The 18,616-nt window shown below is 43.8% G+C and overlaps 1 protein-coding gene and 1 pseudogene across 1 annotated transcript in view; one reads left to right on the top strand and one right to left on the bottom strand.

Annotated features, from left to right (window-relative positions):
* LOC124794825 (spondin-2-like) overlaps positions 1 to 18,616 on the top strand; it is a 619,441-nt gene that overhangs the window by 414,136 nt on the left and 186,689 nt on the right. The window contains exon 3 of the mRNA XM_047258487.1: positions 1,316 to 1,420. Within this exon, the coding sequence (XP_047114443.1) occupies positions 1,316 to 1,420 (105 nt within the window). The remainder of the gene's footprint in view (positions 1 to 1,315; positions 1,421 to 18,616) is intronic.
* On the bottom strand, positions 6,225 to 6,342 carry LOC124797083 (annotated as a pseudogene).

Genomic DNA, 18,616 nt, shown 5'->3' with positions numbered 1-18,616 from the left:
GAGGTCCTGAAAGAAAGTTTCAGAAATTTGCCAGGTGTAAGACTATTGAAGAAATGTCTTCATGGCCAAACCCAGAATACTAATGGGTCCATCAGCATAGTAATGTTTCCCAGAATTATACTGAATTAAACAGAAAAAGACGGTGGGGAAATGGGAAGGTCTTGAAATGAAGACTGCACATTCCCTGAAAGAGTTACACTGGTAAAGAATAGTTGATATGAATGAGAAAATTAAAGGTTTTTAAGATCTGTATGCAAAGAAAGTGGTTATGTGAGTTCTAATGATTCGATGAGGCGGGGGAAGGGGGCGATGCAGGATTTTAGTAAACAGAAATGGAATAGAGGCTGGGATGTGGGCTGGTCTATCATTTGTAGAGAAAAAGATTAGGGAAAGTTGGAGAGAGACTGGGTGAACCAAGTTGTTGGGTACGATGTTGAGGGATGAGTTAGAGCAGTTCATACGGGAAGAGAAGAGAAGCTTCTGAAATGTCGTGTTACAAAAGAATGCCGAAAATTAAATGGTTAGGTCGATTAAATAATGAGGAGATACTGAATCGAATTTGGGAGAAAGGAAATATGAGACACAACTTGACTAAATGAAGGGATTTTTTATTTAATCGTATGGCAAGGTCCCCCCCCCCCCCCCCCCCCCCCCCCCCCCGTCGGGCAAGCCGTTCACCGGGTGCCGGTCTTTCAATTTGTCGCCACTTCGACGACCTGCAGTTGATGAGGATGGTAGGATTACGATAAGGATAGCAAAACACCCAGTCCCTGGGCGGAGAAAATTCATCGAACCCAGCCGGGAATCGAACCCGGGCTCAGAGGATTGACAATCCGTCAAGCTGACCATTCAGCTACCGGGGGCGGACAATGAAGGGATCATATGGTAGGACACGTCTTGAGACATCAACGAAACTTAGTTATGTTAACGGGGTGACGTGTGAGAAGGTAAATATTGTAGAGGGAGACCAAAGATTGCCTATAGCAAGCAGGTTCAAATGGTTGTAGGTTGCACTACTTAATGAGACATGAAGAGGCTTACTTGGAGAGCGGCGCAAAACCAGTCTATAGACTGAATATCATGATAACGCAGTCATATTTTTGGATTCATCTTCCAGTCGTTTTTATAGTCGTATATATAATTTTGTCACTTACGTGTCTGACCGATTTTGAAATTCTCGGCACCACAGGTTGCTAATAGCCTAGAAGTTACATAATTATGTATTTTAGTGCGTTTTCACCGCAGTTAACACAGAATCTTTGCTTCTACTTAATGTAAAACTGACTGAAGGTATTCCCTCTGATGTCTGTCGCAGGTGTCCGCCGTAAGTCGCATCACGCCGTCTCCTGACTGGTTCATCGGCATAGACAGCGTCGACCTGCTGGTGGCCGGTTCCTGGCTGGACTCCATCACTCTTGAGGTAAGACACACGACGGATGGCGTAGTGAAAACCGCGGAACTACAGTGTACATTTATGTTGGTGGTTCGTAATGCGCTCACTGTTTTCGAAGTGCACCGCCTGATAAAGTGATGCATCCAGAAGACATGGTCATACGTAGATTCGTATATGTACACATCTTCCACCGGTGTGTACATGCTTAGTGTTGTCACCAGGATGCAGCAGCGTTGTTCGTCTTTAGTAATGTTACCAAACCAGGCTGAATGTACAGTGCCGGCTGCGGTGGCCGAGCGGTTCTAGGCGCTACAGTCTGGAACCGCGCGACCTCTACGGTAGCAGGTTCGAATCCTGCCTCGGGAATGGATGTGTGTGATGTCCTTAGGTTAGTAGGGTTAAGTAGTTCTAAGTTCTAGGGGACTGATGATCTTAGAAGTTAAGTCCCATAGTTCTCAGAGCCATTTGAACCATTTTTTTGAATATACAGTGTGTCCGGACTAGAGGTGTTCACAGACAAATTCTTATAACGAAAGAACTCGACATTTTAGTTGTTGGGTAAATGCACAATCCATAGAGACACTCCAAGAGAAGATCCTCACCTCATTACTTGATGAATAGCGCTGAGTCGCATGGTACATTCACGCCAGTGACCGAGCACACCTATTTGGACATGTTGATGGATTTTGCAGTTCCACAGATGCCTCCCGACGTCGTTTTCTAGCAGGATAATGCCCCAATCCACCATCATGGGGATGTTATAATATTTATTTCCCCCTGAGACGTTTCCTGAGCCTTGGATCGGAAGGGGGGGGGGGGGGAGGGGTTCCCATTGCCTGACCATCTCAGTCTCCGATCTTACTACGCTGAATTTCAGTACTTGGGAGTTAATCGAGGACATTGCTCACAGAAGAAGGGTCAAGACCTGTCAGATTTGAGACGCCGCAGTAGAGGCCGTAACATCTTTCATGCATATGAATATGTGGGGAGAAGTGGAGTACGTTTTCGATATCTGTCGAGCAACAAATGTCGTCCCTACTGAACTGTACCAACATGCATAAAAATGTTTGAGGTCATGTGCACAGTGTTGGACAAGTGGACTTATAAACTTTAATAGGCACTGAAATATAAATAAATGTATTTGTATACTTCTAGCCCAGACACGCTGTTCAGTACCTGACAAAATTTGAAAGGGGCCTCAATGTGGGGGTCTCCATTCGGCTGGTTAGTCGAAACGTGTGATACCCAGATTTGTGGGGGCTAGGACATCACAGTGGCCCTTTGGCGGACTGCATCGGAACGTGTGGGCAGGCAAGTATGTCGTCCAGGTTCTAGTTGGTCACATCTGACCACCACAAGGGAACATCGTCGTGCTGTGTACCAGGCACATTGTAACCCCCTTCACATAGACGTCTGCCATCCAAGAACAAGCGTTGGACTCCGTGCAACATTCTGTGTCATCCCGCTCCATAGGTCGGAGACAAACAGCAGCCGAACTAGAGGATTACTGTCCCGTGTGTAGGCTATCGTAAATATAAACGTCTGCGTTTAGAGTGAAGCCGTGATCGGTGAGCACGGACTGCTAGGGAATGACCATAGTCGGCGAGCATAGCGTCGACATGAGCAAGAGGTCTCGTTCTTTCAGTGTTTTTGAGAGGCGCAGCGGTGTTACTCCTGACGTCATAGTGTGGGAGTCCATCAGATATGATTTCAGGTCAAGGCTGGTACAGGGCTAAGTGAACAATGACGGCATAACAGTATGTGATAGAAATCCTGTGTACTGATGTATTACGTCTGATGCGTCTGTTTTCGGTGCCATTTTTCAACAGGACAATGCTCGTGAACACATGGAAAGTGTCTCTAAGAACTGTCTACTTGTTGAGGCAATCCCACATCTGTCTCTGATAGAATATGTATGGGACCAGCTCGTACGTCGACTTCTTTCCAGAGCCAGTATCCACGATGTTAAGGACGAATTACAGCAGTTGTGGGGGATATTGCTTCAGGAGAGAATACAACGGCTATATGAAACCCTTGTCAAGTGAATCAGTGCATGCATCCATCCTATAGGAAGTGGGTTCATACTGTCAAGTTCTTTGTAAATTTCATTCAGTTTTGTAATCAGTCTAATAACATCATAAACACCCCCAAACGATTACGTTTCATTCCGGTTCCTGTCTCCCCACCTCCGCCCCTCCTCCTTTGGATGCGTTACTATTTTTTTCTGACAGCGTACATATTGGCAATAAAGTATCGTAAATATCCATAGCATTTCATAAACGCATCAAGATTTTCGACAATGAATAGTACAGTACGTAGAATGTAGGTATTCTTCGTACTCTTTTAGTCTATCAATGTAAGGAAGGAAAACTGTCTTCATTGGTTCAAATGGTTTACCTCCCAAAAGCTTTCGAGAGTTCTTGGCAACGGAATTCTAGAGATGTAACCACTGACATAGTTTGTAGTGAAGCGTTTCCGGAAAACGGCTGCTAAGTGAATTGTTCATAGAAACTAAGACTCCTTAACGCGATCTTTACTTGATGAATCTGTGACTGAAAAGCAATGTTAGCATGGCATGTTTGCTAAAAATTTCACCGCAAGTTTTAATAGGCGTTATATTTCTAAACTGTATTTTTCAAGCTCTGTCAACTGCTAAAAAGTAAAAGCTGTATGTAAATAACTTGTTTCTACATTCAACACTGTGGCAGTTACACCCGTTATTAATGTACCAGCATTTCGCATTTGCGATGGCTTTTGTCTCGCGTTCATTAACCTGTGATCTTGCGACATTAATCACTTAAATATTCTGCCTAGACAATTGTATTCCTGACATTTCATTTCTCTACATTAATTATTTCTAACTGCTGGGATTTTTTTCCCCTTTAGTGTATAATGACGTCATGCGCGGTCCGTATCGTGTACGGCCTAAACGATGGTCGGTGGGTGTTGTTAGAAATCAGCGCGCCGCCCAGTGTGATAAACGGTGACCGCGACACTGGCCACCGGCCCAGCACTGCTGACAGCCGCCCATCAGCGGAACACGGCGGCCGCAGCAGCGGCCACAGAACTGCGCCGCTGACAAAGTGTCGCCCGGCGACTGCCGTCAGCCGCGTCGACTGCGCTGGGCCGGACTCGACTGCGGGGGCGGCGATTATCGATCCCCGGGGCGGACGCTACGCCCGCCGTGTCCTCTCCTCCCCTGCACTGGCCACGTGCGAACCTCTGCCCCCAACACCGACACGCTCACTTCCGGCGCTGCGCATGTTTTTCGTACCATTTGATTAATAGCGCCACAGCCGGTCATTCGTAGACAAACAACCATCCACGTAGCACGGTGACTGTAGAAGCTGATCCCTTTCAGTTTCTTCTTGAAAAATACTGACACGAATATCTTATAGAAGGATAGAAAAATCTGTAGAAGCCCATCCTTAACAAGACCAGTTTGGGTTCCGGAAAAACGTACGAACGCACAACACCGTGCAGACTTATCTCAGCAGAAGAATTGCACTGTACCAAAACTACGATTCCATAGTTTAGGCACAGTACAAAAATATCGTAATAAATGATAGTATTACCGGTAGTTTGGTAGCGCAAGTAAGCCAAAAAACATAAAAGAATGTGAAAGAGCGGAACTGGGAGACGACGACTTTTCTTTGTTATTTTGTTTCTTTTGCACATATTAGAATCGTACATCACTCAGTGTTAGTCCATTGCGTGTTTTATATCCTTATAAAATACAAATTACATTTTATAAATAATAAAAATTAGTTTATCACGTAACTGTAACCAAACCAATTACTTTTGATGCAAGCACAAATGGTTCAAATGGCTCTGAGTACTAAGGGACTTAACTGCTGAGGTCATCAGTCCCCTAGAACTTAGAACTACTTAAACCTAACTAACCTAAGGACTTCACAAACATCCATGCCCGAGGCAGGATTCGAACCTGCGACCGTAGCGGTCGCGCGGTTCCAGACTGTAGCGCTTAGAACCGCTCGGCTATTCCGGCCGGCGATGCAAGTACAAATAACATGCAAAAAAATAAAGAAATCTATTTAACTGTTCTTGTTATTTTGTACTTAATAGAATGTAGATCACCATAATCAAGATAAGAGCATCTTGTTATTACCAATATGTGCGAAAGATATTTATCAGTAACAGAAACATGTTTTACATAAGCTCTCTGAAGTGCCAAAGAAACGTTTGATATGTTTTTGCTATGAGTTATTTAATATTCTTTTTGTTTTCGTTTTTTGTTGAGGAAATTGCTTTTTGTAGCGCTATATCATAAATCGCTATTGCCTTTTTTTTACTTTTACTACAACGTCCCACTGTTTTGGAATAAAATCTGAATTTAATATTGACAATCAGTTTTGCTACACATACTGTTTATTTTGAAGTAACAGACAGGGGGATAACTACATAGTACAAAAACCTACTGGGTTATGTGGCGCTGTATATATCCTCAGTTTCTAGACGGTTCGCCACTTCTGATTACTGAGAGACTGATTGCATATGCAAATAAAGGAATTGAAATGAGGTAACGCCTGTTAGGTATGCAACCCACCTATCGTACAGGTAATGCGATTACAGTCTTAACTGACCAAAAAAACTAAACTAAACTTCGTCTGAACAGGCTTTGGGAGGCCCAACGGTATCGACTGGCCACTGTGTCATCCTCAGCCCAAAGGCGTCACTGGATGTGAATATGGAGAGGCATGTGGTCAGTACAACGCTTTCCTAGCCGTATGTAAGTTCACGAGACTGGAGCCGCTACTTCTCAATCAAGTAGCTCTTCAGTTTGCTTCACAAGGGCTGAGTGCACACCACTTGCCAACAGCGCTCGGCAAATCGGATGGTCACTCATCCAAGTGCTAGCCTAGCCCAACAGCGCTTAACTTCGGTGATCTGAGGGGAACCGGTGTTACCACTGCGGCAAGGGCGTTGGCCTTAACTGACCAAGCCTACTACCAAAACTGCCATAGTCTACGTCTGCTTATGACAGTCTACGGTACCTTACTGAAGTTTTACAACTCTACTCACAAGGTAGACTGAAGAAAGGCAATCATCAGTTTATAACGATTATAGACTCAGAGAAATATTTTGATGTTGTTGACTGGATCACACTCTTTGAAATTATCATGGTAGCAGGAGTGAACTGCATAAAGGGAAATGTTATTTAGGTACTTCCGAAAGGAAGTTGCACTTATCACTCTGTCATATCGATAATATCTAGACGACCACACACAGCGAGCTCCGGGACGCTCATATCTCAGCTGAAAACGCAACTCATAGATGGTCCGCCAGCTGGCACCAGCGCGAGTCACGTATTCCTATTCTTATGGGTGGCGCTACAGACGCCACCACAGGACGCCGCCTTCGACTCCACTCTTTGCGTGCTAATATACCTGACCGCATGTCTTGTTAAGACGCCTCTCACTGAGTTCCATGGTCAAATACCGGAAGGGTCTCAATGAGGTTGCAACGAACAGATCTAAACGCTACTACTCTTCAAACTATATCCAAAACTGCTGTATGGTCCATTCACATTAATGCGACCACCCGTCAAAAGCCCGAATAACCTTTTGCATCGCAGAGGTGCAGGAAGAGAATCAGTGAGGTTCTGAAAGGTACCGATAGGGATGTGGGGCCATGCAGACTCCAGTGCCGTGGCCAGCTGCAGCTGAGGATCCATGGCGTGAACAGCCTGGTCAAGGTTGTCCCACAGATTCTCGATTGTGTTTAAATCTGGAGAGTTTAATGGCGAGGGGAGAACGGTAAACTGAACCTGGTGTTCTTTGAACCACGGACGTACACTACGAGCTGAGTGGCATTACGCATTGCCCTTCTGGTAGATGATATTGTGACGAGGAAAAAACAACCTGCATGTAGTGGACGACATGGTCCCCACGGATAGAAGCATACGTGTGCTCATCCACTGTGCCTTCCAGAATAACGAGATCACCCAGGAAATGCCAGATCATAACTATTCCTCTATGGCCTGCAACTTCCGACGATTTTTCAGGGTAGTACACACCAACAGCCATAAAACGTGATCCATCTGAATAAGCCATATGTCGTCACTCAGTGGACGTACAGTTGTGTTACTGGAGTGCAAATTTCACCCTTCGTCGCCGATGAACAGCAGACAGTAAGGGTGCGTGAACAAGGCGAATGCTGTGGAGGCCCATACGCAGCAACGTTCTCTGACTGGTGGTTGAGAAGACACTGCTGGTATCTCCGTGGTTCATCAGGGCGGTCAGTTGCTCAACGGCTGCACACCTGTTCACCTGTACACATTGCCAAAGCAGTCGTTCAACCTTGCCATCTATGCCCTGTGGTTCATCACAGTTGCCTCAGTGCCGGTTTTGGATAGCGCCATATTGTCATTCACAGCATAGTTTAACCACTGCGGCATACATACATTTTACAGATTTAGCCGTTTAGGAAATGCTTGATGGTGACTTTTGGTTTGTGAGGCGCTCAACGACGTGCTTATCAGCGCCCGTACAAATTCCCAATCCTTACGCTGTCCAATCTCGCCATTTCCCGAATGATGACTGAATGATCAGGACAGTACAAACACCCAGTCCCCGGGCGGAGAAAATCCCCGATCCTCCCGGGAATCAAACCCGGGGCCCCGTGATCCAGAGGCAGCAACGTTAACCACTACACCACGAGCTGCGGACTAGGAAATGCCTCCACCCTTGGCCCAAAAGCCAATGATCATGCCCTTTGGTCGTCAGGTAAGTCTCTCAGATTCCGTTTTATAAGAACGGCTGCACTGTTTTCTGTCACCCCGAAACGCTTTCCATACTCTCCACTGCTAGTCATGCCACCTGCCGTGTATGAGTGGTTATTGCACGTTGATGTCTAACGTATGCGGTGGTCACATGTGACTGGACCCTGTATTTTGTGAATTACGGTTCAGACAGTGCTGCAACAGACTCAGAGCTTCAAAGTTATGTATTCGTTGTGAGGACCATAACAGGTCAGTACAGCCGATACAAACAGAAATGTAACAGAAATGATTGGGGCATATAAACGAGTATCTTCGGAACAAAGGGAACGTCGAGGGAGCCTGTTGTATAAATTTAGAGAACCGGCATTCGACGGAGTCTGTGCTTCAGTCCGATCTCTATGGTACTAATCATGAAAACAACATGTGAAATATTAGGGCGCATACAGAGATATTTAGACAGCCATGTTTCCCCTCACTCGGTACAGTATTGGAGTAACGGAGAAAATGTCTAATATTGGTGGGATGAACCCTACTCCAGGTACTGTGCTGTCGTTTGCGAAGTGTAAGGGTGAACCAGAACTCTATTGACGAATTTTCAGATGTTCTTCAGGGATGCCTTCTCAGTGTTTTGGTATAAGGGGGCCACGGTCTCTGGCGTCTCACAGACTAATGCTGTGACTGCGATTTACACTTTAAGACAAAATAGAAGCGACGCACGACTGAGGAATTATCCGAATGGGGCGGAAATAGGTAAATGTGCTGTACATGTACAGACAAACAAATGACTAGAATTTCTGAAAAACTGGATGATTTAGTTAAGAGAAAGAGCTTCACAAACTGAGCAAGTCAGTTACGCGTTGGTCCACCTCTAGCGCTTATGAGGCAGTTATTCGGCTTTGCTTTGATTGATAGATTTTTGGATGTCCTCCCGAGGGACATAGCGCCACATTCTGTCCAACTGGCGCATTAGATCATCAAAATCCCGATCTGGTTGGAGGATCCTGCCGATAATGCTCCAAACGTTCTCAATTTGGTAGTGGTCTGGAGACCTTGCTGGCCAAGGCAGCGTTTGACAAGAAATGAGGAATATTTATATGACGTAGGCCCAGTCTTGTTTTGCTAAGCACTGGCTTCTGTCATGTGAGCCATAACACAACGATTGCTTGGACATCAAGCAATCAAGCCATCCAAGCCGTAACGGCTCTGCCTTCCTGTGCGTCAATGCCACTGCGCCTCTGGTACTTCTGTTTGACGGTGGGGCGTGGAAACAGTCTCTAGAATGTGGGGTGGCACTCTTCATATCAGCAACTAGTCTCTGATGTAACTTCACCTCGGCGACCCATACTGGCCCACTTCTGCGGCCCCTTGCATTAGCCATGCAAAGTGCTTCAACTTTATTCATCATTACCAGTAAATCACACCCTAGGACAACCTCTTTTGTCGTTATCCGCTGCACCCTGAAAGCACAGCGGTACGTTGACCGTATTTTACAACCTGTTTTGTTGCCCATCATGGCATGCCGTCCCGGGCTTACATTTCAGCAAGATAATGCCCGCCCGCACACGGCGAGAGTTTTGAGTGCTTATCTTGGCGAGGAAGGTCGCCAGATCTCTCCCCAACTGAGAACTTTTGGAGTGGCCCCCAACCAGCCAGGGATTTTGTCGATGTAACGCGTCAATTGGAGAGAAATTGGAGCGATATCCCTCACGACGAACTCCACCAACTGTGTAATTTAATGCCAAGCTGAATAAATGTTTGCATAAGGGTCAGAGGTAGACCAACGCGTTATTGACTTGCTCAATTTGTGAAGCTCTTTCTCTTGACAAAATCATCCAATTATGTTTGAAATTTTAATCATTTGTTTGTCATATACATCACATCTACTTACATCTGTACCATTCGGATAATTCCTTCTCGATAGGTTCCGCTTTACTTTCTTTTTTCTTAGAGTGTATTTGCGTTGTAGCACCGCAATCGCTCTTTATTCTGTCAAAATATCTACACAACAGTGGAAAATCCTGTAATATGCAATCACCAGAACTGCTATATATAACACGCAGTAATGCTTCAAGCATGGAACGTTAAAGTACTACGCTGCCGTTGCCCCATCTGCGAGAACAGTTACGGCGTCATTGCGTCGCTTTTCGACTGCATTCAGTGAACCCATACAAGCGGAGCGTATCAGCCAACTCTCGATCAGTAAACCTATCCATAGTACTGACGTGTATCACTGTTGATGCACAACTAACAGAGCAGGACAACAAAATCCTAGACAGAAGCGAGCAGTACTGAGTGCTAACTCAAGGCATTAATGTTGTCAACTGCGGTTATGGTGAGCGGTCGGAAACAAGACAGTGTATACCGTCGACACTTAACTGTTTGTACTGTTTTCAGCGCAACACAGACACAAAGTTAATTGGGGGAGGGGGGGGGGGGGGGAAGAAACCAAAAGAAGTGCAGTGACTCTGCAACGAGTCGCCGGAGACCGTGAGTCGTTAGGTATCCCATTACAACCTCTGACAATTTGTCGGCGGACTCCCTGTTCACCCTGTAGCCTATATGCACATGTACCTGGGCGTAACGGTCCTTACACATCCTTCGACAATTAAAATCATTCATAACGACCTTATGGTAGATGTGTCCAGAGATATGTACAATATTAAAAGAGGTGTTATTTTCTAGCAACGTTGGCAACGAAATTTGATACTTAATGACTTGGTTATAAAGTAACTTCGACGACCGCTATCAGTTTTTTTAATGTGGTGATATATTTTATGAGCGGGTATTTATATTTCTTTCGCTGCATTCATTAAGGATAGCGAAATATTATAAAACATTTTTACTGTCGTCATTTGCCACATTGCGACGCACCACATATACTTTCGCGGTGAATAACGATCAAAAGTTAATGTAGCGGAACCCACTCACAAAGCGCTGTTCACACCCGAATGCAAACACTCTCTAAACCTGTGGCGCTCATAAAATTATGCAAATTTCACAAAATTTTATCTCACATGAATTGCCGCCCAACGGCGAAATGAAAACATATAACGCTAGGCCAGGCCGTGAATCATAAAGTTTATGTAATGATTCGCCAGTTTATCTGCAGAAAAATATTTTTTCCTGTAACTACTTTGATTTTCAGCTACGTGCAGCATGTATGCGTCAGTATCCAGAGTGTAAAGCATGTAAGTGCATGTATTTCTATTTGTGACGGAGGACGGTGTACTGAACAACATTACACTAGTATTTACTTCATTTTCAGACTAATTTTTATAGCTGTTAGAAGTAGTACGTTTTATTTTGGTTAGTATCGCCATGTACATATGGCAAAAGCAAGTCACTAATGAAGATTTTCCTGGGGTAGCAGGTCAGGTGTTGAAATATTCAAATGTGTGCGGATTCCTAGGGACCAAACTGCTGCGGTCAACGATCGGGCCGTGCAATCCGCGTCAGGGCCACTCCGCGCGGCCAGATGTTGAAGCATTCATCTATGGATGTAATACTGTAATAGTCTATACTGATAGGCGTAGTCCACTTACTGGTGCAGTTACGACCTTGCAGAAAATACCAGGTAGTCAATTATGTGATGTGTTTGTGGGGAGACTGTTAGACACAGAGAAAAAATAACTATGGGCACTTACACACTGCCGGCCGGAGCGACCGAGCGGTTCTAGGCACTACAGTCTGGAACCGCGCGACCGCTATGGTCGCAGGTTCGAATCCTGCCTCGGGCATGGATATGTGTGATGTCCTTAGGTTAGTTAGGTTTAAGTAGTTCTAAGTTCTATGGGACTGATGACCTCAGAAGTTAAGTCCCATAGTGCTTACACTCTACTTAAACTAACTTATGCTAAGAACAACACACACACACACACCCATATCCGAAGGAGGACTCGAATCACCGACCGGCGGGGCCGTCCAATCCGTGTCAGGGCCATTCCGCGCGGCCATGTGTTGAAGTATTGATGCAGGGGCGTAAAACGATTAGCTTATACTGACAGGCGTAGTCCACTACAAGGGGACCTTCCATACTGTAAATCACGGATATGTTGCAGAGGAACTTACCCTGACTACCTACCTGGCTATCCAGTTTTTTAGCGACGGGCCTTGGTTTTTGAGAAAATCGATTTTGAAGTTCATTGCGCCCTTTGTATACCCGTAACATTAGATGTATTTCGGGCAAGTCAGTGTAGCGCAGCGGAAAAGGTTCATGGTTACCGCGGTGGAGGTACCGTGTTCGAATCCTGCTCGAGTGCCTTTTTTTTCAAAATCGACAGCATTTTTCAATTTTATTTCAAATAATATCACAAACAGTGTTAGGTGTGCGAAATTATAAAGATATATTCAGTTATTAAATTTTTCAAATATTCATTCCGTTTGTGGTTTGCAGTTGGAGTTCCAAATGTTCGTACAACGGTCGCTTCTTGTATTACCTGAAATCGATCTCCGCCCATTATCGTCCCCTCTCCCGTGAATACCGTTTGCCGTAACGGCAACCACAGCTCCTAGTTGCGGCCAATGAGGATGGCAGTTGCATTCCTTTACGTTCGCATCTAACTACAGCGTGTTGCTCGCAAAGCGTCTCTAGTGTTAGAAAAATTCTGTGAAATGGAAGAACCAAGTGTTTCTGCAGTAGTGCAGAATGTGATGTGTTTGTGGGGAGACTGCTGGGCACAGAGAAAAAATAACTATGGACACATGTTACGGTACCACATACCAAAATATGTGCACCCGTGCAGTTAAACGCGTTACATCATGAATATCTGTCCAAAACTGGGTCATATGATGTAGTTGATGAAAAACTAAGTATAAGTAATAATTTGCCGTGAACCCTAACAGCGTAGCAAACACATCTGTAGTAATCTAGTGGCAGTGCGAAGCTCGTGCACAATACCGTAACTGGATCCTTTTTAGTTCTGCCTTTTTAATTCTACCTTTTACTGCTACATTTTTAGATGCTACAGGTACTACTTTGTTTACTCGCAATTTTGCCAATACAAAACAAACATTCATTAGATTTCCATTTAAAAATACCTGCTAACTAGTTTGAACTTACACCAGGGTGTGTGTTCTCTACTTGTTTCGCTCATGGGAGTGCGTTACGGAAAAGCTGAAGAATCTGGTCTGACCGACATCACCTGTCCAGTGAACGCTTACGCATAAAGTTTCAGTGTCCAGAATTTAGTGTGGAATCTTGGAATATTCTACAGCCCTCTATGTACCACTGTCGAAAGCTGCGAAGACAAGATTTGACTAATTTCAAGGCGCTCAGAAGCAACTAAGCAGTCATCGTTCCAGCACTCCAAACGCGAATGTAACTGGAAGAAAAACCAAAAGATGGTTCAAGGAAAGTATTTTCAAAGTGTGGATGTATACGAAATCACCACAGAGTAGAGGTACAGGCAAACAAATGTTTATAATGAAAGAACTCGAAATTTTATGTTGTTGGGTAAATACGCAATCGATACAGACACTCTCCAAGATGTGATGCTCACCATTTCATGAACAGCGCTGAGTCGTATGCTGCATGCGCATAAATGTTTACTGTACAGTACGCAGACGTTCTCCTGACAGTCAACACGTGTACGACACAACAAAAGGTGCAGTGTATGCTATGGTTAGCAGAGTTAAAATCTGTGACTCGTGTTCGACGCCGTGCAAGAAGAGAATGGAACGTGGGTCCTCGCTTGCAAAAATCCATTTGTCTATGGGACAGAATTCCTCGACAAAGAGGAAGTTTGATTTTATATGCTGGAAAACATTCTAAAGCGCTGGTGAATTAAGAGGCTGCGGAACGCGTGCTCGAAGACTTCGCTGGAAGCCAACGTAAATCCATTAAGGAACTAGCCGCCACCATCTGTCTCCCAGTCTCACTCCACTGGATTTCCGTACACGGCGGATTTGTCAAGGACATTGTTCACAGAAGAAAGGTTCGAGATGTGGCAGATCTGAGACAACTGATTTACGCCACAATGAAGACCATAACGCCTGTCATGCTTATGAACATGAAGAGAGAAGTGGAGCACCGTTTCAATATCTGTCGAGCTACGAACGGTGCCCACATCGAACTGTACCAAGATGCATGAATGTTTATGCTCCTGTGTACAACGTTGGACGAATAAAGTTATAAACCGTAATGTGTACTGGAATATAAACTACTGTTTTTTACACCTCTAGTCTGGATACAGGTAGAGGAGAAGCTGATTTGGTTGGTATCAAATGTTATTCTATTACGTTGCGTCATGAATGTAGTTGTGTGTTCGTAACCCAACACACTCAAAAAATTATACGATTATTATGTAGGAGCATCAGAAGTCGGCGTTTCTATATAAAAGTCACAAAGACAAAGTACACGAACAGTCCCCATGTGTTTTGGAGGGATCTGTTCGAATTTATTTGCAGTTGATTAGGAAAACCGCAGACACCTATATCAGATGTACTGACGTGACATTGAACACCATTGCTGTCATATATGATTTGCTGCGACCTTCCATGGCGTCAGTATTTGCAGTAACTTCGACCATTAATTGACCGCCTCGTGCTTGCGTACGGCGCTCTATCAAACTGTGTGCCTGACTGTGGAAACACATCGGACGTCAAATGTATTACGGCTGGAGCAGACAAAGGGACGGTCATTGGCCGCTGGGTGCACACGCCTGTTCTGTATTCACCGTTCGTCGTAAAGACTTACAGGGACACAATTGGCTTACGTTTTATTTGAGAGTGTAGTTTTTCACAAGATAAGCTCTTATCAATTGTTTCGAGAAGAAAATTTTCTTTATCAATGTAAACCAGTTTATATCCCTCAAAATGTAGTTGCGATCTAGACAGAAGAAATCGCTAGATATTTACTGACTGCAATGTCTGTTAAAATATATCACAGTCATATCTCTTATTATTCAACTCCTTCTATGTCGCGAACAAATTTAACTGGAAGATACTGGATACGGTCTAACGTATCTAATGTCTGGATGACGACTTGGTTGCTAAAATCTCTTCATAAGCCCTGAATCTCAAGGGAGTAAGAAATGTCTCTCTGAGAAATTGTGTCGAAATCAGAAAAAAAAATGAGGTGGAGGCGTATCATTGTTTATCACAAAACTGTGTGCCATTGTCTTACTATATATTACAAACCAGCAGGTACGCTGTTGTGTTGCAGGGTCTAAATGACTGACATAAATAAATGGAACCTGGTGAGAAAGTTAGCTCAGTAGCCTTCCTTATGCTTGTGTCTGTAGCGACGGCCCACAAAAGCCCACGAGACCCAAAGAAACCATCTTCTGGAAAACTAGCTGCTTTAGGTCCGGGTCTGACTGACCCATTCAAGAATTGTCTTGCCGGCCTTGATAGTTGCACGGCCAGCGCGGCAGGTTGCCACCGAATGAGCCCGGGTTCCATTCCCGGCCGGTCGGAGATTTTCTCCGCTCGGGGACTAAGTGTTGCGTTGTCCTTACGTTTGTATCGGCCTAATTAACATTCAGCTATTGAAATGGCTGTATGGACACGTACCGAAAACCAACAAATTAAAATAAGAAAAGGACTGTATTGACATGTAGGTCAATGATAATTTGGAGACGCAAGTGTACATGTCAGGATCGCGTATGACTTACGACTTGACAGGACACAGACTCGGGTATATTTCGAGGGATCTTAGTAAACGAGACAATAGTCAGGAGTGAAACGCTTGAAGTAACGAACATCCTTGTCTAGAGCGTACTCCGTTATCGAAGGTAAGGAGTGCTTTCCGCAATAGCAACTGCTAAATCGTGCCTAGTCGTGAAAGATGGGGCGTCTGGGAAACCGGCTTTCTCGGATCGCTAGACATCAGTTCAAGCAAATCGTATTAAACTTGCTTTATTACGGAAAGTAAATGATATACTTAACTTTGAGAATTACATAGATGTGTCGCAAACATAGGGAGACAGGCAAAATAATCAATCTTCTCCAGTGTAACAATTCCAAAGTCTGATGCAAAGAGGGTTCAAGCGAACTAAATGAGCTTTGACGCTTCTATGCAAGTCACTAGACTTGAGGCTGCTGTTCGACTGGACCGCGACCAGTCGAGCGTGGCGCTTATGTCCTCTTCACATAGAGGCCGTTGCTGTCGCGTTGTCTTCCTGGAGAGGGGTCGGAAAGCGTGCAATTGCTGACGTCTTGTCACAGCACTCTCTGCTCTATTGTTCCCGACTGGAGTGCCGGCGCCTGACTGTACGCCGCAACAACAACAAATGTAACAGGCGAGAAGAGAGATGTGAGGTGGCCAATGAAATTTAAGGACATGTCCAGACCAAATTTGATGGAACACAAGAATGCAACTTGCGGTTTTAAGGTATAGATAATTATTGTGAAATGGATCGTCTGTTGAAATCAGTTAGCTGCTACGTAACAACCAAATGTCCAGTGGACAATCTTGACTCTGCTTATGGTTCATTTACTAACATACGGATTTGGGTGTGTTCTGTTGCGTTGCGCCCTTAAAGAAACATCAGTTACATTAATCAACTGACTAGCCTAAAGAACTATCAGTGATATATAAGAGTACATAAATGAATATGATATGTTGTGTTCTGCTTTTGAACTCACAAGTGCACAACTGAAACAATCAATTAAACGAACACTCAAACGACAACACTTTATTTGATGTATAAACTGCAATTATGTTTACCTATTCACTTCTGTGGCTGTGGGAATACGAATGGAATTAATTATTCAATTGAATAACTTGCTGTCAAAATACACAAGAGGCAGCTGAATACATTGAGCCGCATGAAAGTACAAGCTGCAGTTAATGAACTCTGAATGACTACTGCAGCTACGACAACACATGTCCTTTGATGGTACTCGACACGCTGTACATTAATAACTGTCACAAGTCTCGACTGAGCGACGATACAATTACTCTGTCCTCTAGAGGTGGCAGTAGAACCTCTAGTCAGAAATCATGACAGATCTGCGAAACTAATACAACTGCCACGCTTGTTCTTTGCGGCCGTATCTGAAGAGCATTGCGCGCGGTAATGGCGCCTGGAATCTCTCTGGAAGCGTGGTTTATTTCTTCTTCCTGGTTGGTGCCTGATGGTGCTGCCTGGCCATGCAGCATCTGTGCAGTGGTCGACTACTGATGTGCTACGATCGACCACATGAGATATTTAAATAAGGGAAATAATAAATGACTTATCAGGCTATTAATGAATGCTAATTACGGTATTAAAGTTCACTATCAGTTTATTCAGATTAAGCACAAGATATTTTCAGAGGGTCCTTACACAGACCAACATTATAAACAGAGAAACAAAAGAAATATGAAAGAATTGACCTAACAGAGCAAGCAGGTATTTGCAGGCAATGATTATTGTAAGCCAAAGGCTTTGTGGGATGGACCAAATCAACTAAACTGAATAAGCCCTAATGCCCAATATGCTAATTCAAGACTATATTCAACAAAAAACTTACCAAAGCCAAGAACGTGACCCAACCAGCTACGAACTTCAGAAGAGCATGAAATTTGCCCTACTTTCCCCTTCATAATTTCCGCCGCGTGACCAATTACTGGGCTCAAGTGAGTATCTGGAAGTTAGACTAACTTTCCACTGTACATAAGTGATAATAATTTTAAGTATTTCAGATACACATTATATACATTTTAACAGTTTGCAGAGGTTTGTTATCTCAATATATGTTAAACATTGTAGAATAAACAATTTAATTATATTTTGCAGATCACAACAAACGGGTAATGGCAAGCACTAGTCAAATACACAACTTTATTCAGTCTGGCGGTTCCTCACTACATTGCTCAAACAGATGACGGAAAAAACACTCACTTTTCTTATTAATCAACTATAAATGAATTGGAGTAATAGTAGCAATCTGTCATGTTGATCTATCGTGTAGCTGTGAAAAACTCTTCGTTTTAGCACTCATTTAATACTTATTAAATAATTTATTGATAACAGTTCATGTGTCTGTTCTGTTCTATAATGAATATACTCATCTTCCAGATAACTTAAAGCCCTGTCAGATGGTGTATCGTACCAATTTTTAGCATGCTTGTAGCTTTTGTTAGTGTTATTATAAACTGTTTTACACATAAATGTTAATAATTTTCCATAACAGTTGTTATACGAATACGAAAGTAATTTTATTTAACTCATCACCTTAGTATTATTTCAATGGTTTCTTCAAATTTTCTGTCGCTCTTCTGGAAGTGATTTTTGTGTTTGTAGTGAATATTTGAACCTATAATTTTAACACAGTCAAGAGTGTTACCATACTGCTTAGCTTCCACAGCCACACGGTGACACAGTTTAGCCATGCCCCTGTGGCATTTCCACTACACTCAAATGAACTTCCAGATTTTTGCTTAATTTATATGTATAGCGGGCAGACTTCTCGTAATGTTGAAAAGAGACAGACAGACTGGAATATTTTGCAACTACATATGGTGAGGCACATATCAAAGCCTGTTGAGAGGTTGT

This window comes from Schistocerca piceifrons, chromosome 4, assembly GCF_021461385.2.
Source record: "Schistocerca piceifrons isolate TAMUIC-IGC-003096 chromosome 4, iqSchPice1.1, whole genome shotgun sequence".
Classification (NCBI taxonomy): Eukaryota; Metazoa; Arthropoda; class Insecta; order Orthoptera; family Acrididae; genus Schistocerca; species Schistocerca piceifrons.
Note: the sequence above shows the minus strand (reverse complement) of the source record. Positions and strands in the feature narration are given on the sequence as shown.